At 52.2% G+C, this 18,995-nt stretch overlaps 7 protein-coding genes across 7 annotated transcripts; 6 read left to right on the plus strand and 1 right to left on the minus strand.

Moving 5' to 3' along the window:
• Nucleotides 1–270: 270 nt before the first annotated feature.
• Nucleotides 271–1,158, plus strand: GT037_006486 (mediator of rna polymerase ii transcription subunit 7; the record flags this gene model as incomplete). The annotated part of the gene is made up of 1 exon (XM_038931533.1): nucleotides 271–1,158. One exon carries the CDS (start codon nucleotides 271–273, stop codon nucleotides 1,156–1,158), a length of 888 nt encoding a protein of 295 aa, XP_038786030.1.
• Nucleotides 1,159–1,900: 742 nt separating this feature from the next.
• On the plus strand, nucleotides 1,901–3,433 carry GT037_006487 (uncharacterized protein; the record flags this gene model as incomplete). Its single annotated transcript, XM_038931534.1, has 1 exon — nucleotides 1,901–3,433. The coding sequence occupies one exon, from the start codon at nucleotides 1,901–1,903 to the stop codon at nucleotides 3,431–3,433; it is 1,533 nt and encodes a 510-aa protein (XP_038786031.1).
• A 96-nt stretch (nucleotides 3,434–3,529) lies between these two features.
• GT037_006488 (nadh:flavin oxidoreductase nadh oxidase) lies at nucleotides 3,530–5,069 on the minus strand (the record flags this gene model as incomplete). Its single annotated transcript, XM_038931535.1, has 3 exons — nucleotides 3,530–3,596; nucleotides 3,721–4,895; nucleotides 4,944–5,069. 3 exons carry the CDS (start codon nucleotides 5,067–5,069, stop codon nucleotides 3,530–3,532), a joined length of 1,368 nt encoding a protein of 455 aa, XP_038786032.1.
• A 1,895-nt stretch (nucleotides 5,070–6,964) lies between these two features.
• On the plus strand, nucleotides 6,965–8,080 carry GT037_006489 (uncharacterized protein; the record flags this gene model as incomplete). The annotated part of the gene is made up of 2 exons (XM_038931536.1): nucleotides 6,965–7,314; nucleotides 7,369–8,080. 2 exons carry the CDS (start codon nucleotides 6,965–6,967, stop codon nucleotides 8,078–8,080), a joined length of 1,062 nt encoding a protein of 353 aa, XP_038786033.1.
• Nucleotides 8,081–9,552: 1,472 nt separating this feature from the next.
• On the plus strand, nucleotides 9,553–11,685 carry GT037_006490 (uncharacterized protein; the record flags this gene model as incomplete). The annotated part of the gene is made up of 2 exons (XM_038931537.1): nucleotides 9,553–9,618; nucleotides 9,667–11,685. 2 exons carry the CDS (start codon nucleotides 9,553–9,555, stop codon nucleotides 11,683–11,685), a joined length of 2,085 nt encoding a protein of 694 aa, XP_038786034.1.
• A 2,334-nt stretch (nucleotides 11,686–14,019) lies between these two features.
• On the plus strand, nucleotides 14,020–14,247 carry GT037_006491 (uncharacterized protein; the record flags this gene model as incomplete). The annotated part of the gene is made up of 1 exon (XM_038931538.1): nucleotides 14,020–14,247. The coding sequence occupies one exon, from the start codon at nucleotides 14,020–14,022 to the stop codon at nucleotides 14,245–14,247; it is 228 nt and encodes a 75-aa protein (XP_038786035.1).
• Nucleotides 14,248–16,736: 2,489 nt separating this feature from the next.
• GT037_006492 (uncharacterized protein) lies at nucleotides 16,737–17,816 on the plus strand (the record flags this gene model as incomplete). Its single annotated transcript, XM_038931539.1, has 2 exons — nucleotides 16,737–16,840; nucleotides 16,892–17,816. 2 exons carry the CDS (start codon nucleotides 16,737–16,739, stop codon nucleotides 17,814–17,816), a joined length of 1,029 nt encoding a protein of 342 aa, XP_038786036.1.
• Between the last annotated feature and the right edge of the window lie 1,179 nt (nucleotides 17,817–18,995).

The following is an 18,995-nucleotide window of genomic DNA, read 5'->3' on the forward strand; positions in this document are numbered from 1 at the left end:
GTGATAAGTAATTCGTGATCACTCATATTGTTTTCGGAGCACTGGTATAAGTGTAGTGTACTATGCATACGGAGAGAAGACGGTTGTGATGTTTGCTTACTGCAGATGTGATGCGGATGAAATGGTCCAAGCTCGGGCTTCGCGCTACGTAGGTAAGCTTTGGCGCAAGGGTCCAGCAGCGCGACGCATTCGACGCGTAGCTCTTCTACTTGGACTCCACAGGCACGACCCCTCCAAGGCTTATTGGGCACGCAGTCTGTCATTACCGTCATGGACGACCTTCAGCGCCCGGCAACGCCTGAGGACGAGGACATCAAGCTCAACTTCTTCCCCGATCCCCCGCCATTCTACAAATACTTCACAACCGAGAACCTCGCCCGACTCAAAGACATTGAGAAGGAAGCCGCGCCGGAAAATGACGACACAAAGTCGCCGACCTCGAAAGCTGCGACGAAGCTCTCTGCAGAACAAATTCTCGCCTTGCCGACCGAGCTCCGCTACCTGATACCACCCGAGCCACCTGCAGACGATGCCGAGTTCCATGTATTCGGCGCAGTAGAAAGCGCCAAGGGCGCAAACAACTTGATGAAGAACATGGACTATATAGCCGACCAACTCAGGTTTCAAGATGTCTTTCACGACTGGACGTACGAGCAATTGTACCCCTCTCCCTCCACCGAACCCTCTGCCGACGACCCTTCCGCGCAACAACGTACGACGAGCAACGCTGCCTCTCTCGACCGTCAGAACTACTTGTTCCGCTTCTTGCGGAGCATACTGTTGAGCTACATCTCTCTCTTGGGTATCGTGGCTGCAAATCCGACCTCAGAGCAAAAGGAGCAGAAGCTCAAGGACATCATGACGTTGGTAGCCAACATGCATGCGCTGATAAATGAGTACCGGCCGCATCAGGCAAGGCAGACGCTCATTGCCAAGATGGAGGAACAGGTGCGCAAGAAGAGGGAGGAGATTGAGAGCGTAAAGCGGATAGGAGAAAAGGTCAAGGAAATCCTTGCTGGGTTTGGCGGGGTGGACGGTGAGGACAAACCTAGCGATGGAGGTGAAGAAACTCTAGAGGACGGGACAAGGGCGAGAGAGGAGGACAGGCAGCGTGTGCAGAGGGGGATGTGGGACGCTATTCACGAGGCCGTAGGATAAGAAGCACGCGACCAGGCTCCGGCAAGGTCGGACAGCATCGTAACGACAATTGAGCTATTTCGAATTCAACTCTAAAAGTGGACGCATTGTCGACAATGAAGCTCGAAGCATCCGGTGCCTTCAAATACCACATACATCAGAAGGCTTGCAAATTCGCCAAACAACACATACATTATAGAGACGAAGGCGCAGACAGTTTGTTGTAGGCAACTACACTTGGCGAGCGTCGGCACCAAGCAGCCGCACGACATCTACAGTCTCGGCGTGGGCACGATTGATCCAGGAACATGACGTCATGCGGCCTTTCCACTTGCCAGAAATCTACCTGCTTGATACTTTGTTTCTCATCAGCCACACCCAAAGCCACAATCCTTATTCCATTAGCTGTTCCTCCATAGTTCGTATCGTTGTTTCGGAAACTCCCGTTGGCGCGCTCCAGCTTGTAGTGCTTGTGACGCGAACGTAAGCTTCAAGGGTTGGCACGCGCTCAGCCCCGGTGCGCAGACATCCAAGACTTGATAAAGAAGGCAACCACGGCTGAATATTTGGCGGTTCAGCTCCTCACCGACTGTTCTCAGGCTGCGAACGCCGAGAACAAGCAAGTGCGCGGCTGAAGAGAACCTCTACTTTGTAGATAAAATCGCATACATCTACATTTTCGACGCGTTTTATAGCCAGGTCTTCTGCGATACTGAGAGACTTCAAGTTCCTGAGACTCTTCAAATTTGATCACGTCGTCACCATGTCATCCACAACTACGACAAGGCCAACGAAACGCCTAGCCATCTTCTGCGACGGAACGTGGGTCGGCCGCGAAACCGAAGTCGAAGATGCACCACCAAGCAACATCCGACAACTCGCAAATATGGTCGGCGAAGTCAAATATGTCACCGACGACAAAACAGCCGCAAAGGTTCATCCCATCATACCTCACAATACAACACCTGGAAATTCTCCCTCGGACATCATCGCCGGTTACCAAGAAGGCGTCGGCCTGAACAAGACCTTTTTACAGTACATCTGGGATGGCGCAACTGCCTCCACCATCGGCGAAGAATGCATAGCCGCTTACCGCTTCATAGTGGAAAACTACACTCCGGATCACGAAATCTGGCTCTTCGGCTTCAGCCGCGGCGCCTTTACTGTCCGCTGTGTAGCCGGCATGATCAACAACTGTGGCATCATAAAACGGCTTCCGGAATACACAGACGTCGAAGTTCAAAGGCTCTGTCACGAAGTCTTCAGAACATACCGGAGTAACCTCCCCATTGACGCACCCAAGAGCGAAGAATGCCAGCGGTGGAAGGGGCTTGATGATAAAGTCTGGCAAGTAAAACGGCCCATTCGATTCATGGGTATCATCGACACCGTTGGTGCGCTGGGTATTCCGAGACTCAACGCGGGAATTGGGTTTGATTGGAGTCCCTTTGAGTTTTTCGATCAAACTGTCAGCAGCGTCGTGCAGCATGTCTATCATGCGCCTTGTTTGCACGATCGACTGTGGATCTTCCAGCCTTGTTTGGTCTATCCCAGTGAAGAGGGTGGCGACGGTGAGGAAAAGGCTGTGGTGAAGCAGAAATGGTTTCCAGGAACCCATTATGATGTCGGTCGTATGACTTTCCGCTTTGCACGCCAGAGCCCTGCAAATTGGATTGAAGATGCGTTGGGCTGGGCTACAGACCTGCTTTCACGGACGATTTATCCGAATGAGGTGCTTAGCGATGCGGTATTGAGGTGGCTGGTTCAGGGAGTACAGGAGGCTGACAACGATTCTGCGAATCCGTTGATGCCAAACACTGATCAACACATCGAGAGCCTCAGTAGCAGACTCGGGGAATCTGCTGTGGCATCCTCAACAGCATCAGCTCCAACCACTCGAACAGGGAGCGGCGATATATACGGTGACGTTCTTGCTTACGCACCGGGCGGTAGGGTGTTTAGTGCTATAAAACGTACTTCTCATTCCATTACTGGACTACTGAATGACTTTATCCCTCACCTTGGCGACAATATCCAGAGTTTGCTAGGAATCAAGGCGCTTGTTGGTATCTTGACCGCTACAGCTGATCGTCGTATACCAGGGACGGAGGCGGATATCTATCCTTATAAAGAGTCTGAGACTGTGTTCGTGCAGGGGAGGGAAGTGACGTTTTCAGTCGAAGAGTTGGCAAGGTTGAATGAGACGAACGAGAGAGGTGTGTTACGGTATCCGAGTCAGACGCTAGAGGCTCATCAGCTTTGGAAACGTGTATTTGGGAAGAGAGAGACGCAGTGATGGGAACGACATTCGTGACAAGTTAGCTTCTTCTTTGTGGAGCTCGTCGATAGTAAGAATGTTCAGTTGTTTTTGCAAATCTAGACCTGATCGATCCTACTTGCTCTTGTTCATCTCAAAAGCACCTTCATTCGCGAACGCCTTCTTGTCTACGATTTGATCCCTGGTAAACCATTTATTAGATTTCTTCTATACTGTAAAAGTACACATTCATCAGAACCAAAAGCGCTCCATCATTTCGAGCGTACACTGCATCCCCAATACGAAAATGCTTAGACAAGACTTACTTCTTGCCACGGCCTCCGAAGCCCCATCGGATCTGGTTAGCCCAGCGACCCTCAACACCAAGATCATCGGCGCATTGCCAGACAAAACCGGGGTTCTTCTGGAACATGCGGCCAATGAAGGCAACATCAAGATTGTCGTTCTCGAGGTATCCGTTGGCCTGCTTGCCGTCGGTGATGCTACCAACAGTACCAACGGCCATCTTGTCTCCAACCTTGTCCTTGACGGCCTTGGCGAAAGGCTCTTGGTATCCCGGCCCAGCATGGATGTGCTGCTTCTCGTGGAGACCTCCGGAAGAAACGTCGAGAAGGTCTACGCCCCTCTCGGCGAGGATCTCGGCGAGCTTGACGGTCTGGTCGACGGTCCAGCCTTCGATACCGGCTTCATCAAGCCAGTCTGTCGCGCTGATACGGAGGACGAGAGGCATGCTGTCAGGGATGGTCTTACGTGCGAGATCGACGACTTCGAGAGTGAGACGGGTGCGGTTCTCGAAGGATCCACCGTATTCGTCAGTACGCTTGTTGGATGCTGGTGACAGGAAGGAGTGGAGTAGGTAGCCGTGGGCGTTGTGGATCTCGATGGTGTCAAAACCGATCTTGAGGGCGCGCTTGGTAGCATCGACAAATGCTTGCTTGAAGGCCTCGATGTCCTGCTTCGTCATCTCCTTAGGTGTGCAGTGGTGGTCGTTGAATGCGATAGCTGAGGGAGCATAGACGTTGTCTGGCCAGCCGTTCATCTCCTTTGTAGCGATATCACCCTTGCTCAACCAGGGAGCGACGGTGCTGGCCTTTCGTCCAGCGTGTGCGAGCTGGATACCAATTTTCTGGCCTTGGGAGTGTGCGAACTCAACGACCCTGCGAAGAGGCTCCATTTGCGAGTCTTTCCAGAGACCGCAGTCCTCTGGGGTAATCCTTCCCTCGGCTTGTACCGCAGTAGCCTCAACAAATGTGAGGCCAGGACCGCGCTGGATGATGCCGCCCAAATGTGTGAGGTGCCAGTTGGTTTGGTGACCATCTTCGGCAGAGTATTGGCAGAGAGGCGAGAGGGCAAGGCGGTTCTGAATGGTAAGGCCGCGAAGCTTGAGGGGTTGGAAGAGCTTGGGGATCTTGGAGCTGCCATCGAGCATGCCAAGGGCGGTTCCGGCGACGGGCTCCTGTGCGGGAGTGAAGTATGAGATCTAGATGGGTTAGCTGACAGAAAACAAGAAGCGGGAATGAATACATACACCAGCGGCAGCCTTGTTTCTCAGCTCGTCCTGCTCTGGGACTTGTTCGCTGTTCTTGTCCTCGGGAGTGTCCTTTGCAATCGCATGATGCGAATGCGGGTTCTGGCTATCGGCCTCAGCACCCATTATGGCGGTCGTAAGTATATGAAAACGGATTTGTGGGGTATTGGGAGAGTGGTGAACAAGGTCGAGGCGTCAATGGATATGTGCAGCGAAGAGTGGGTGGTCAATGGCATCTTTATACTTTTCCTCCCACTCTTCGAGAAAGTACCGACATGACGTGCATGTGTGAACACTGCTACCACTGAACCCCTGCCGCGGAGCATCTTTGGCGCCCCGCCTTCCTCGTTTGGGATGGTTCGACACCTAGCAATCCATGGATTCGTTGAAGCCGGATTTGTAAGAAGCACGCCTTCGCATTCACCGACATGTTGCATAGTCGAGTATGCTGGAAGCCATGTTTGGAGGCGCACGTACCGGAGCGGTGATTTACTGAACTACCTAGGTACGGTGGAGCCAGTAAGAGCTCTGCTGGGAAGCTTATACATGTGCTGACCGAGGTAGCCGAGTGGCATAAGCAATGCTTCCCCATGATCTGCAGGCATCCGTCATACAGTACATGGCCTGATAAAGGTTTCGCTACTACTTCGGACGTCTAACTCTCTGTTCTCTTCCAACCCTTACTGAGCCTTGTGCAGCATGTCTCAGCAGCTTGACACGCGTTGCAATATCACAGCATATTACTAAGCGTCGGTTACTTGCCCATGCGACGCGTCAAACTCGGTCCAAGCAACGCCGCCGAACTTTACCGCTCCAAGCCATTAGTGCCGCAATCGATTCTGTCTCATGGACTTCCAAACACAGTATACCAAGTCTTTTACGCCGGTGTTGGCCATGCTCTATATGCCACAAGCCTAGAACGCGAAGCTCCGCCGATTGTGTCAAGGTGGACAAACGTTCTTCCATGTGTATACGCTAGGTGGCACATAGCCGATATGACTTTGAGCACCTGCGCACACTAACAACACGCGCGTCGTGCGTCATCAGAACTGGCCGTCGCGTCTCGGAGGCCAATTGAGCGCATGATATTATGGACATTCTCTCCTGGGCTCTAGGAATGGCTGAACGATCTGACACGCTTGTGACCTTTCCTCATCTTTCAAAATGCATTAGACAAGCTCTCCGGGAGCTTGCCGGTGGTTTTCAAGTTCGTAGGTAACTGGCAAACGTCGTCAAAGAAATGGACCTGGGAATTCATCTATCATGAATCTCAGGCTTTGTAGATGATGCTGAATACCACATGATTTGTCACAGGTCTACCAGTAATCGATGTATTCGTCAAAGGATCCTGGATAAAGATGAAAAGCGACTCAAGAGCTGGAAAATCCCGGATAACGCTCTGATATCTTGTTCATCCTTCGAATTGCCAAAATTTCGAAGCTTTAAGGAGACGCAAATACCTGTTGCTCAAACTCTCAGGATCGATTTTGGTGAAGCTTACGGAATCGGAAATAAATACAGGCTTCCCTGTCGTAGGAGAGTGGAATCTCTGAGTGATGGTGACCAACTGCAAAAGTCACCTCTGCAGGACGCATGGCATTTCTCAAGATCGCTCAAGCGTGGTATAGCATGTCCAAGTGTAAGCGGCCTATCACAAAAAGTGAGAATCTTGGAGATCGCTGACTGTATGATGCCTCTGCCCCGCCGTCTTACTCTTGGCATGTTTACGCCCCGTGGTGTCATATTCGATCATCATAGAGTTTTCTCAACGTCTCTATGACAGTCTGATGCTCTCAGGGCTTCTAAAAGCAACCCTTGACGCTACATCGGATCCTGTAGTTCACCGCAACATACCTAAAGGCACTGCAATCAACCACCAATCAGAGTACAACTCCAACGACTAGTACGAGAGAAAGTCAGACGATAGTCTGGTCTACACGCACCTGTTCTTCAACGTTTCATCTCAGCATTGTTTCCCTTGGTTTATTCTGCCCAGCCGATATCACAAGCCAAGACCGAGGATGCGATATGTCACCGTGGAACCAGAGGAGGCACTGGAACGAAAAATCGAGGAATACAAACCTCGAGAGACATGCAACACTACACAAACCAAGAGTAACCTTTTTAGTCTGCCAGCGGAGATTCGGATGATGATCTGGGAGTATGTCGTAGCTGAAAAGCTCATCATATTATATCGGAAGGACGACCAGATTACATCCAGTTTTCTAGACAGACACGGTACACTGAGTGTTACCAAGGTGACTTCACATATTGTGTACGATGTAGCAAGTAGATCTAAACCCAAGTTACCACCAACGAGGTCCAAGTCGAAAGCTGACCTCATGGCCTTGCTTCACACATGCCAAACGATGTGAGTTTCCAAAGCGACGATCATGTTGCAAAAGACCGCAAGCTGATGTCATAGATCTCTGGAGGCAACCAAGGTCTTCTACCAGGAAAACACATTCGTCTGCCTTGACAGCACCGTACTAGTCGATCTGTGTAACGGATGGTCCTCGTCCAACATGTCTCTCATTCGCTCTTTGCAGTACTCCATTGGTACCCGCAAATTCTTCTCGTGTGCAAGCACCCAATCAGAGCGCGAAATGGTACCGTCTCCTTGCGATGTTGAGACATCGGAGAGCGTTAGCAAAGTCTTCCACCGGCGGTTTCCCAACCTTCGAACCCTATCGATATTTCTTTATGGACCCCCCAGCCATCATGAAGAATATGCAAATATGCTAGGACATTTGCAAAACGTCTATGTGCAAAGGATATCGATAACGATGAACGCACTAGAGTTACCGGGAGCCTACTTTGTTAAGAACGCTACCCTTCCTCCTTTACTCTACACTGATGGATGCGTCAGGGCAGTGGTAAGCTCGAAGCGTCCTGGATGTTTTATCTCGTACCAGAAGGCAATTGAATGGGAATATCCGGGAATCGAAGATGACACATGGAGAACTGGGTCACTGTGGCTCGGACCTCTTCATGAAGCAGACGCGACGTTGAAGTTATTGACTTATGCAGTGCTTATACCCGAGGAGGAGAAAGAGTATGCACTGCAAAAACATGAACCGGCCTTACTATGGGACATTACTCCTGCTGATTGGTATAGCAGCTGTAGCTTCGCATGAATTTATCCGACGTGTCTTGTCAAACTCTCTGCACACCGAAGGAGCATTTGGTTGCCGAGTGGAGCTGGATCCATGCAGCAGGCGGCATGCTCCATTTTATGGCGATCTCCTGCCCCAGCAAGACGACGTCAATGCAGACATGACGAAAGCTCCTTCCTGTCAAGTAACCCAATGATGCGCATCATGCGCGTTTCGTTTCGAGATGGCTGAGGCATCGAGGCTGAGGCATCGAGGCTGAGGCATCCGACGTTCCCGATGTTCCCACGTAACCGGTCCTTCTTGTGCGTGACGTTATGTGGGAACCATTCGGTCAGGCCGAATTCCTTTTTGGAAGCCATGCAAACCTCGGACAAGGAGTGTGGCATGAGGCACATGCCGAGAAATGCGATGACACGCTTTTGCTGCAACCGCCCGTGCCACAGCCACAGGTGGTGCGAGGAAGCTCTCTGGACGGGAATATGACAGTGGGGCTGTTTTCTGTAAAGCGAAGGTGCGGTGGCCGATGCGGTGATAGGGTCTTTGTTAGATGAGGATTGCAATTTACCCCACGGCGATTGCGGCGCATCGTAAGAGGAACAGGCTAGCGTACTTCTTTGTTGGGCAAGGCGCAGATAGGTGAAGCATGGGGTCAAACGTTAGAGAGGGTGGCGGCAGCCAATGGCGCGCAAGCCCCGACGATGCGCCAGCCGCTGCGCTCCAACGCCAGAGAGTATGGTCTGCCGACGCTCCCTCGACACCACTCGTGTCCGTTTTGTGCTTCATCGACAAACGTAGACGCCGGCGCTGCGATTCACTCACTTGCTCGCAACGTAGCACTCTGTACTCGATTCGTATTGCCCTCTATTTGCGATTGCCCCTCGCTGCTCGCTCGTTCGCGCCTGCCGCTCCCTGACGCCCGTACCCACTCTCGTTCGCGACCACCACACAGCACTTGTTGTTGTCGCATTCACCACGGCGCAAAGACAGCGACAATCGGCCGCGCAATAACAACACAGCCATTGTCGCTATACATATACGCAGCCGCAGCCGTCGGACAAGCCTGTTCCGCCGTCACCGCTGTTCAAGCCCTGCGCGTCTCAAACACAAGACGCTCCACCCGCACACCCTCTGGCTGTCATGCGCACGGCACTCTGGTAGCATACCGAACACCTACCTTTCTGGACAAGACCCCGTCCCCGGCCACCAGCCGCAATTCTCCGCCTGGAATTACAAGACCACCGCCCCTGTCGCTCTTTCTCTCGCTCGCTAGTGGTGAGCAGCCGGCCTGTCACCACCACATCGCGAACCACTCTCTGTCGGACTCGACCCGAAATTGCCTCTCTCCTTTTGGCTACCAAACACCACCCCATGTCCTAGCGACCCAAGTCACTCTTTAGACGAACAGCTGGACTGCAGGCCATCGTACCGTTGAGCGGATACATCCATACATACACACTTACGTACATACCGACTAATACCGAATACCACCAACCATGGGGTGCTGCGGAGATCGCGAAAAGGGCACCACCGTTACCGAGGAGCAGAAGTGGACTTACATTGTAAGCACTCGAGTGCGACAATTGAATTAGACGTGCTAATCCAGCTAGACCTTGTCCGACTTCAAGTCCACCTCGTGCCTCGCGCCTTTCTCTTACGCCTGGCTGTGGATACTCGTCTTCATCTCGTGTGCCGTGTATGCCGCCGACGCCTTCACGGCCGTCAATCTCCTTGCTTTTGACAAATGGACGAGCCAGGTCAAGCCTACCGTACCTTTCGACGTAGCCAAATGGATCTTCGCCATTACCATCATCATCTCTTATGTCTTTCTCGTATATCGATGGATCAGGGCTCTGCGCGTTATGCGCACAGGAAGTGTCACCGAGTGCTACCTCGAGCCATTGGCTGCTATACTGCAGAGTATGCGCATTACCAAGGCTGGCCAGGGCTGGCGTCGTTTTCTCGTCTTCGCCGAGTTGACCAAGAGTAAGAAGGGTGCCAACTACATCGCCCTTTTCGTCTACTTCCAGTTCAAGAGCGCCCTGCTCATCATTGTTGCACAAGGACCTCGCATTGCCCTCAACGCCATGACTTTGTACGCCGTCATGCAAGCGAACCTCTTGCCCGTCGGCGAGCATGCGTCAGAAGATCGCTCCAACTTCGAGCAGTTCTTCATGAACATCAAAGTCATGGTCGACACTGGCAACAAGCAGGAAACTGTAATCTACTTCACCATGTTGTTCTCCTTGGTCATCTGGGTCATCGCTGCGCTGGGTTTGATTGTTGCAGGGATACTATACCTCTTCTTTCTGTGGCACTACATTCCCAAGGCTGACGGAAGTCTTACCAACTACTGTCGGCGCAAGGTCGAGACTCGTCTGGAACGTATTGTGGGCAAGAAAATCAAGAAGGCGATTGAGAAACAGAACCAGCAGCTGAAGAGGGACGAAGAGCGAGCTATCAAGAAGGGCGAATTCGACGCGTCCAAATCTCGACCTACTCTGCCCAAGCTTGAGGGTGACGACGACGACACATCCACTGTCTTCTCGATGCAACGATCCGACACAATGAACACGACCGCAACGCTTCCCCAATATACCGTGTCGAATGCGCCAGCCTATAGGTCGAACCCCCCATCGCGCTCGAACACTTCCAACACCATCAACACGACGAATACTGGGCGAAATCTGATGAACAAACCGTCTCTGCCTACTCTAGACGAGCGACCTGGTATGCCAGAGCGGGACTTCACAAACTTCTCGACTGCCAGCTATGGTTCCAATGCCCCAATGTTGAGCCAAGCTGGAGGCATGGGCAGGTCATCACCAGCACCTCCGATGCCACCTCTAGACCGTAACGGCACTGGATATTTTGACGATCAACACAACCTGTCATTCCAACCAGAACGTTCATTCACACCGATGTCACAGGGCAGGGCATCTCCACTCCCACCACGCGGTCCTATGCCGCCTGTAGACACAAATTACAACAATTATCACAATTACGACAACGGGCGATACGAGAACGACTCCCAGTTGATCACTCCACTTTCCAACGATCAACGCGGCCCACCATCGTCTCACCCTAACCGCCCATATCAGGAGTTCAGCCCTTACGACAGTCGCGGGCCTCATATGGGTCCTGAGTATGAGCTGTCACCTGTTGATGTGAACCCAACAGAGGACATCTCCCAGCACTACTTCGCAGACTCGAACGTTGGGGACAACTACCAGCCACCTCAATTACCCAGCGCATTGAGATCTGGATCGCCTGCGCCTTCGCAACCCGCAGGCTTGCCATCTCAACCACGCGCAGGTACCGCGCCTCCACGATCTGGTACAGCACCGCCCCGAGCAGGCATACCAGCATCACTGCAGTCAGCAATCCAGCGTCGCGAGGCCTCACAACCTTTCCCTAACAGAGGCATGAATGGCTCTGCGCCACCCCAACAGCAGCGAAGTGCGACAGCACCAATCCAACAACCAGGCTGGGCACAAGGCCCTCCTCGCAGCTTCACACCCCAGGGTCCGGGTCCCCAGCAGCGTAGTTACACACCTGTGTCTGGACCCCAACAACGCAGCTACACACCCAATGCGCCGCGCGGCTACGACAACAGTTACAACTACTGATTTCTGAGATTCACTCTTCTCACGTAGCGTTGGATATCACATTATGCATTGTACGGCGTTCACTTCTCTCTCCCCCTCTTTCTTCTTTCCGTCTGTTGGACACAGAGGCGACCAACCCTTCTTTCCTTGCACCTTACATTCAAACTTTACGACATCTACCATTCGCTTCGATGTATGACAGCCAGATTTGACGATCGTGGTTACTTCTTTCGCTATAGCATGTTTCGAGATACCCCCACCCGCATGGCTGGCCTCGGACGTTCATTCGCTCTTTTTTGTTTCACGTAGCTGCTTGGGACGTTGATTGATTGGATGACTTACTGGCATATCTGGAGGAAACCTCTCATGAAGGAGGACGAAGAGAGGAATTTAGGCTTGTTGTCATCATACAGGTAGCATACAAAGGGTATGCGAAAAGCGGCGGGCTTGCGCAGTGGATCGCGCACCCTTGTATCATACACCCACCTTCTTGCGGTTCGCAGAATTCAATGAAGCTTGTGCATATGACAGCTACAACGCTCTTACTATGATGACCCAACACATGTTGTGCCTGTGTTGACTTCGATTTCCTCTCTATTACCTGCACCAATGTCGCATCGCTTGTGGCTCGTAACCAAACTCTTCACCATTGTTGGTCAACCACCAACGAAATCTCGCTTGTTTCTCTCTTATCTCCCAGCTCTGTGTGCTTTTCTTTATCGTTTCATATGATACGGGGAGTCACACCTCCAAGTTTTGTTGTTTCTCCAGATAAGATCCTTTCTTCTTCCTTGTGTATGAGCAAAAGCATGATGAAACGCCTCTTGAATCAGTAATCGAACCCAAGAGATGGGTACAAGGTACAAAACTGACTGATGTTGAGCTGGGTGCAACGGAAGAAGGAAGGCGATGATGCGGCAAAAGCAAACGAACGTTAATGAGCATTCCCGCATAGTTTGCAGCGGCTCATGCACATGTACATGTCGCAATGCTTAGTATGCGTTAGCCCACTGTCACATGCCTGATCTACACGATAAGCAGCATCTCAACGGCTTTAACACGTTTGTGTTGAATGCAAGTCATGCTAGAGCGAGGCTGATCTGTATGCTTTTCGTGTAGTTTGGAGTCAAATACTATCATGCGTCAAGTAAAGTTACCTGAATCCGAACGTTGACACATGATTACTGAAGCCTACTACGTTACTTCCCGCAAGCTGCAAGAATAGACAGGTGCTATCGTGCGATGTAACTAGACAATCTGTAGCCATTTCATGATGGGCCGATGCAGAGTGGCTTCGATGGACGGTTGGTGATAGTTGACAGATGAAAAGGTATGATGCAGCGATTGAAACATGCATGTACGATACTACTCATTTGAGCGACACCACTGCAGAATGTGCACTTTGCGCCTGCCCATTCTGTCTTGCTTGTCTCTGGCAACCTCTTACATAGACCACAACATGTGATTACATTGCAGAAGTCGGGAAAAAGAAATATTTTTTTTTTTACAACGGGACTCCACCAAGATAATCACGACTTCCTCAGCCATGTCCTTCGGCTATACCGTCTACGGAAATCCACGTGGCTGGCCGCGAGCCATCAAGTGTCTAACCAGTACCTAGTTGCTTTCCCTCTGCCATAACCCACAGACCCGCCGGGGCGTACCAGCACATGTCTACGTCCAGACCCTGAAGATACTACAACGGTACACTACAATTCAGCACCTCGTCTAGTGCATCGTCCGTCGTAAGAACCAGCAGTGATCCGTAATTTTCGGCTGACCTGACTTGTCAGCGGGCTGCCGGGAGATGCACAACCTGCATGTCCGCTCGGGACAACGAAGAGAAATATGTGGGGGCACGGGCGTATCGCTGAACGGTCGGTTGACATGCGCAGTTCGTTCTTCTTTGTTAGTTGCGGCGGGGGTGACAGCGATAAGGTGTTTGGTACACTATGAGTTCCTGATGAGTTAGTCGGTCTCACCACGTGAACGGGAGCCGAGCTCGGCAATTTGAGATACGGGCGCTCTGGTCCGTACCTAGATAGCACCCGGTCAGGCGACTATGGAAACAACAGCAGGCGGCTGGAACTGTAGCGTGAGTTTCTTTCTTCGAGCTCACAGTTGTTTGACAGGTGTTGCGACACAACGTAGGGTAACGTAATATCTCGTTTTTAATAGGATGACGCGGCGCCGTGGCAGCACGACAAAAACTGTCCAGAATGTCAGACGCGCGCAGTCGTGCCTTTCGCATACATGGCACTGCATCGCCTAGCTTTCTCGAGCACTGATACAGTTTGCTGCGTGTGGCGCATACGACCGCAGCTGCTCTCTCAAACATCAAAGTGTTGGATCATCATGTTGAGCTTCTGTGTTGCGAATCCACGCCGCACATACGCAGTGTCAGCGTGGATCGGCGAACCTGATCTTCAGTCAGCAGCGGTCCTGCCCAACCGAAATACGTTTGATCGACAGGCACCACAACCGCACCAACGCAGCGGTCCAGACGAATATCCGCCGAACCACGCAACGACACAGCCCATTGCCGAAACACACCAAAGCGGACGTTTTGACAGTTCAGGATAGTGTGACTGGAAAGTTTTGGTTCTCTGGACGTGCTTCGGTGTCTTGGTAGAAAAAAGGGCGGTGTCTTGGGCAATCTTGTGGCAATTTTATTTTTTGCGGCAGCGAAATTGACAGTTATTGAGTGAGGGGTTTCGGAGGCGAACCGCTGGTGCTGACATGTGTAAACATGGATTTCAAAACTCCGATACGTTGTTGTAAATGTTATTCTTGTTGTTAATTGCAATCCACGCAAGAGTGCGTGTGTTACAAGGCCTGGGTCCCCAACCTGAGCTCCGGAATATGGCGGCGATGAAATTGAGTCATCATTATGATCAATATGTCTACTGACACCTCGTGTCGATGTCTGATGCCACGTTCGTCATGTTGCATGCTGCTGCCCGATCTGACCGATATCCCCACCTGCGAACACGTCTGCAGAGTTCGTTATTGATCATGCATGCCCGTTGGCTGTGTAGTCGCCGAAAGAAATTCTTTCCAAGGAGAATTCTTAGGCATCTCACGTGTAATCGAGCATACAGACTCGAGGTATCACTGGTGAGTTTGCTCCACAGAGCCACAAATCCATCCACAAGCGAAATTACCTGTAGTTGTCTAGAACACATCCACTTTGTTGGCAGACTTACACCTAGTGACATCACACCAGCTTGGCTCTAAGTAGGTATCGATAAGCCGGCGACACTTGCGACGTCCTGCATAAATTTTTGTTGTCCGCTCCGTAGGGCGTTGCGCGGGTTGTGTGATTGGTGTAGCTATATAATCATGATGTTAGTGGTGCTAGTTCCGCCAATGGGAAGTTTTGAGAGACAAATGTTGAAATGTCGGACCGGCGGACGTTGGTGAGCTGCATGGCTGAACTAAGGAATTGTGGTGTGTCGCCTAGAGAACGACGACAGGGAGAATGCATGTCTGCATGCAGTGGTGTTTTCATGTATCTTGCTGGTTTCGCAAGGTATCAGCTGGCGCGGGGAGGTTGTGTTGTTGCCCGCATAGGTGAAGTTTGCTCAACTACGGATGCAACGCCAAAGGGCGATACGCAGCACTATCATGAGAAGACAAGACATAGGAAAGTAAGAGAGATGTCCGCGTTTCATGCCCGTTGAGGAATGGGTAGAGAACAAGCGGCCTGGTAGCAGACTTTACACATGATTTTCGCTTACCGGTCCGTTTAAGCTCGGAGGAGCATCATAGGGAAGTCCAGCGAACAGCGACCCACCACGTCGTGTGAGGCTTTTCTCGACACGGCTGGCGGTCCCGTTGGACGACAGGTCACTGGTGGGTAGTCGTCCAGATTTTCATCATGCATACACCGGCTACCACGTTGCGATAAAGAACCTTATCGTCCCGCTGACGGCACTGGGGCTCCACAAACGTTGCACCGGCACATGCTGCTGATCCGTGAGTGGAGGGAGTCCTGCCTAGGTGCAGATGGGCTGCATGTGTGGAGGCAGCAAAGGGAAAAAGTCGTCGGGTGTGGACATTTGCGTCACGATCCTGCTAAGGGATTGCTTGCTCTGACAGGGTTTTGTGGCGAGGCATGCATAACCGAGGGTGAGGGCTTGTCCGGCTTACAGACTGTTGTCGCGGCTGAATGAGGTGTGCATTGCGTCTGCACACGGCAGTGACAGTGATATAACGAGGTTGTGGACTCGTCAGGGCGGCGAAGGCTAGACTTGTTGGGGTAGGAAACACGTGCCGGAAGGTGACAGGAACACGCAGGCAACGCGGCCGATGTGCGAAAACGTTCTGGAATCTAGAGGGTCAGTGGAGACTGAGGCCTGCCCCAATCACATGTATCTGGGTTCCACTACGTGTAGATCGCAATTGCGCGGCCTTCCCTTGCAGGTCCGCGGTTGCTGAGTCGTGTGCCGCGTCTTGGTATTTGCGCGGTTGTGCTGTGAACGTCGAGCGTCAAGGGCTTTGCTTCATGGCCGCTTGCGAGTCTGGCCAAGGGCTGCCGGGGCTGCGACAGGCGATGGAGCGACGACGAGAGCACGAAAGCGGCTGAAACTTCGGAGCGCCAACTGTGCCTGAGCCAGGCACACCAATCAAAAAGGAGACCAAGCCATCATCGCGCACTATCCAGGGGTGCGACAGCCGGTGCCATTGGCCCTGACTAAATTAGTAACGGGGATAGTCCGCAGCGCGCTAGTCCTAGTCTGTCAGCCAGGAGATGAGATGGGGGCAGCCCGGCTCGAGGGCCACTCACCTTTGTCTGGCTGGCCGGCTTGTTTCCCTTTTCCTCTTCCCCTTCACCGTAACATATAACTCACCTATTGTCCCTCTTTTGAAAAGGCAAATTCGCGCGTTCACTCTTTCACGCCCGTCTTGCCGTCTGCTTGCTTGCTTGCTCGCTCACTCAGTCACTCATTACTCAACCCACAACAACAACTACCCAGCGCATCACGACACGCCGTTGAACGACGTTACGACTTGTCTGCCGTATAAATACCCAGCGCCATCATACTTCATACTCTTTTCGCAAAACCAAAATGCGTTACTCTTCCGCCGTGGTGCTGAGCACCGTTGTCGTTGGCCAGGCCGCTGCCGCCAACATGCACAACCGTCACGCCAGCTTCCATGCTCGCCGTCAAGCGTGAGTAGTATCTGCGAGTATACAATGGGACAAGATGCTAATCCTGTGAAGTGATGCCAAGCGCAGTGCCGGCAACGACGTGGACTGGAGCAAGGTCGCATACGACCTTAGTGATGTCGACTGGAGCTCCGTCTTCGCCACTCCTACACCCACTCCTGCTGCCGCTCCTAAGGTCGCTTCTGTCGCCGATGTGAAGGCTGCCGCCGAGCCCACCCCTTATGCCACCAAGGAGCAGCCCTCGACCACTGCCGCTGCTAAGCCTGCTGCCACCTCCGCTGAATCCAACGACTTGCTCGGCGACATTGGTGACGCCATCAGTGACATTGGCGACGACATCACCGACGCTGTCAGTGATTTCCTCGACGGTGTCTCGGAATGGGCCGAGAAGGTCAAGTGCAAGACTGGTCTCAACAAGAAGGCCGCCTGGGATGGTATCTGGATCGGCGGCGACAGCAAGTGGAAGGCCGAGTTCACCAACGACCGCTCCAACGAGGATATGATGCTCTCTTGCTGGCAAGCAAAGGGTTTCAGCGGCATGAGCCTCAACGTCAACAACCCTGACATCCTGGTCAAGGTTCCCGCTGGCAAGTCTATTGAGCTCTCCTTCAAGGAGAAGATGCCCTCCGCCTGCGCACCCTTCTACGCCAGCACCGCACTCGCCCAGTTCGGTGGTGTCAACAACACCTGGTGGGAGGTCACCTTCGGCCAGGACGGTGCCTTCGATGTCTCCCGTAACATTAACATGAACGGTGACAGCATCTACTCCAAGGGCTCCAAGTGCACCTCCGATATGAACACCTGTGTCTTCAAGTGCAAGAACGGTTTGGACACCTGCGAGAAGGGCTCCGACTACGACCTCTTCAACTGCGATGCCAGCGGTGGCGGTGGTGGTGGCTACGACGTTGTCATGGCTGGCACTGGTGGTGGTTGCTCCATGGGCCAGGACAGCGAGACCGTCAAGGTCGTCTTCTCCTAAGCTTTGCCACTATGAACAGGCTGGAGTTGGTCGTCTCTTGGGTCGTTTTGTGTATTACTCTTCGCCATATTCCCCCTTGTTCCTTGCCGACCTGAACATGTCTTCTTGCCAAGACAGTCTTCATGACTTAGTTGTCTGGCAAAATGCCCAAGCGCACTTTGGGTAGTGGTCGCAGGTCCATTCGCGTTATTTGTCAAGGCTCTTAGTGGTCTATGTGTATCTTGTAAATGTCTATTGTTAGTTCCGCAAATACCAAAAGCTGAAAAAAAAACACATCACCTTCCTTACTTGATCCGACGTTGAAGTTCTGGCGATCATGAGATTGCGCGTCACCATAGCTTGATGGATGATGATCGCGATCGGCCTGGCACCCATTCGGGAGGATCCTTGTCTTTCGATATTGGCGCTCGGCCATAAGTATGTTGCTTTCCTCAGGGTTGTTGCGCTCTAGCTCAGGCCATGAACCAGGACTCCGCAGGCCAATCTCCGAAGGTAATGCATATTCCCTGTGTATAGCTGATGTGTGCGTAGTGTTGGCAGACCCGTTGACGACTAACTCCCGCTTCACGATCTCGTTCCCGAGTGGCGCCGGATGCTTGAGGCTGCGATCGGAGGCCGCGCAGTCTGCTTGTAGCCCTGATTTATTGCTGCGTAAGAACTGTGAAGGCGAGATCTATATCACCCATTCCTGCCTTCGAGGAAGAGGCACTGGGTCAGATAGGTAGCGAATACGTCATACCATAGTTCAGATCGTTTCGGAGATGGCGCGTGCGTTGTTGCTTCTCGGGCGGACAAAGGGTAGGTACAACGAAGGGATAGGCGGCAGACATATGGCGCATACTGGAAGCAATGTCCATCGCAATGCAGTAGCTACGTGCATCCTTGGTCCACACGTGCAACAGTCGCGATTTAGTGCGTGGGAGTTGCAACTGCGACCTCGCGACAGAAGGTGGAAAGCGCGAGCATGAGATAGTAGTATAGAATTTTGTAATGCAATAGAGTAAAAGAGGTAGTTCCGATTATCGGATTCGCCAGGTGGCAATGTAATTGATACACGTTGAGTGTGAGACTGGGGAGGGAGGAACGATGTACAATCGAAAAGACACGAAGCACGTTGCGAAAGAGTTTCTGGGGAAACACTCTTCTTGCCACACACAAGAGAAAAGCTCAACCAGTGCA

This window comes from Alternaria burnsii (assembly GCF_013036055.1).
Source record: "Alternaria burnsii strain CBS107.38 chromosome Unknown 752, whole genome shotgun sequence".
Classification (NCBI taxonomy): Eukaryota; Fungi; Ascomycota; class Dothideomycetes; order Pleosporales; family Pleosporaceae; genus Alternaria; species Alternaria burnsii.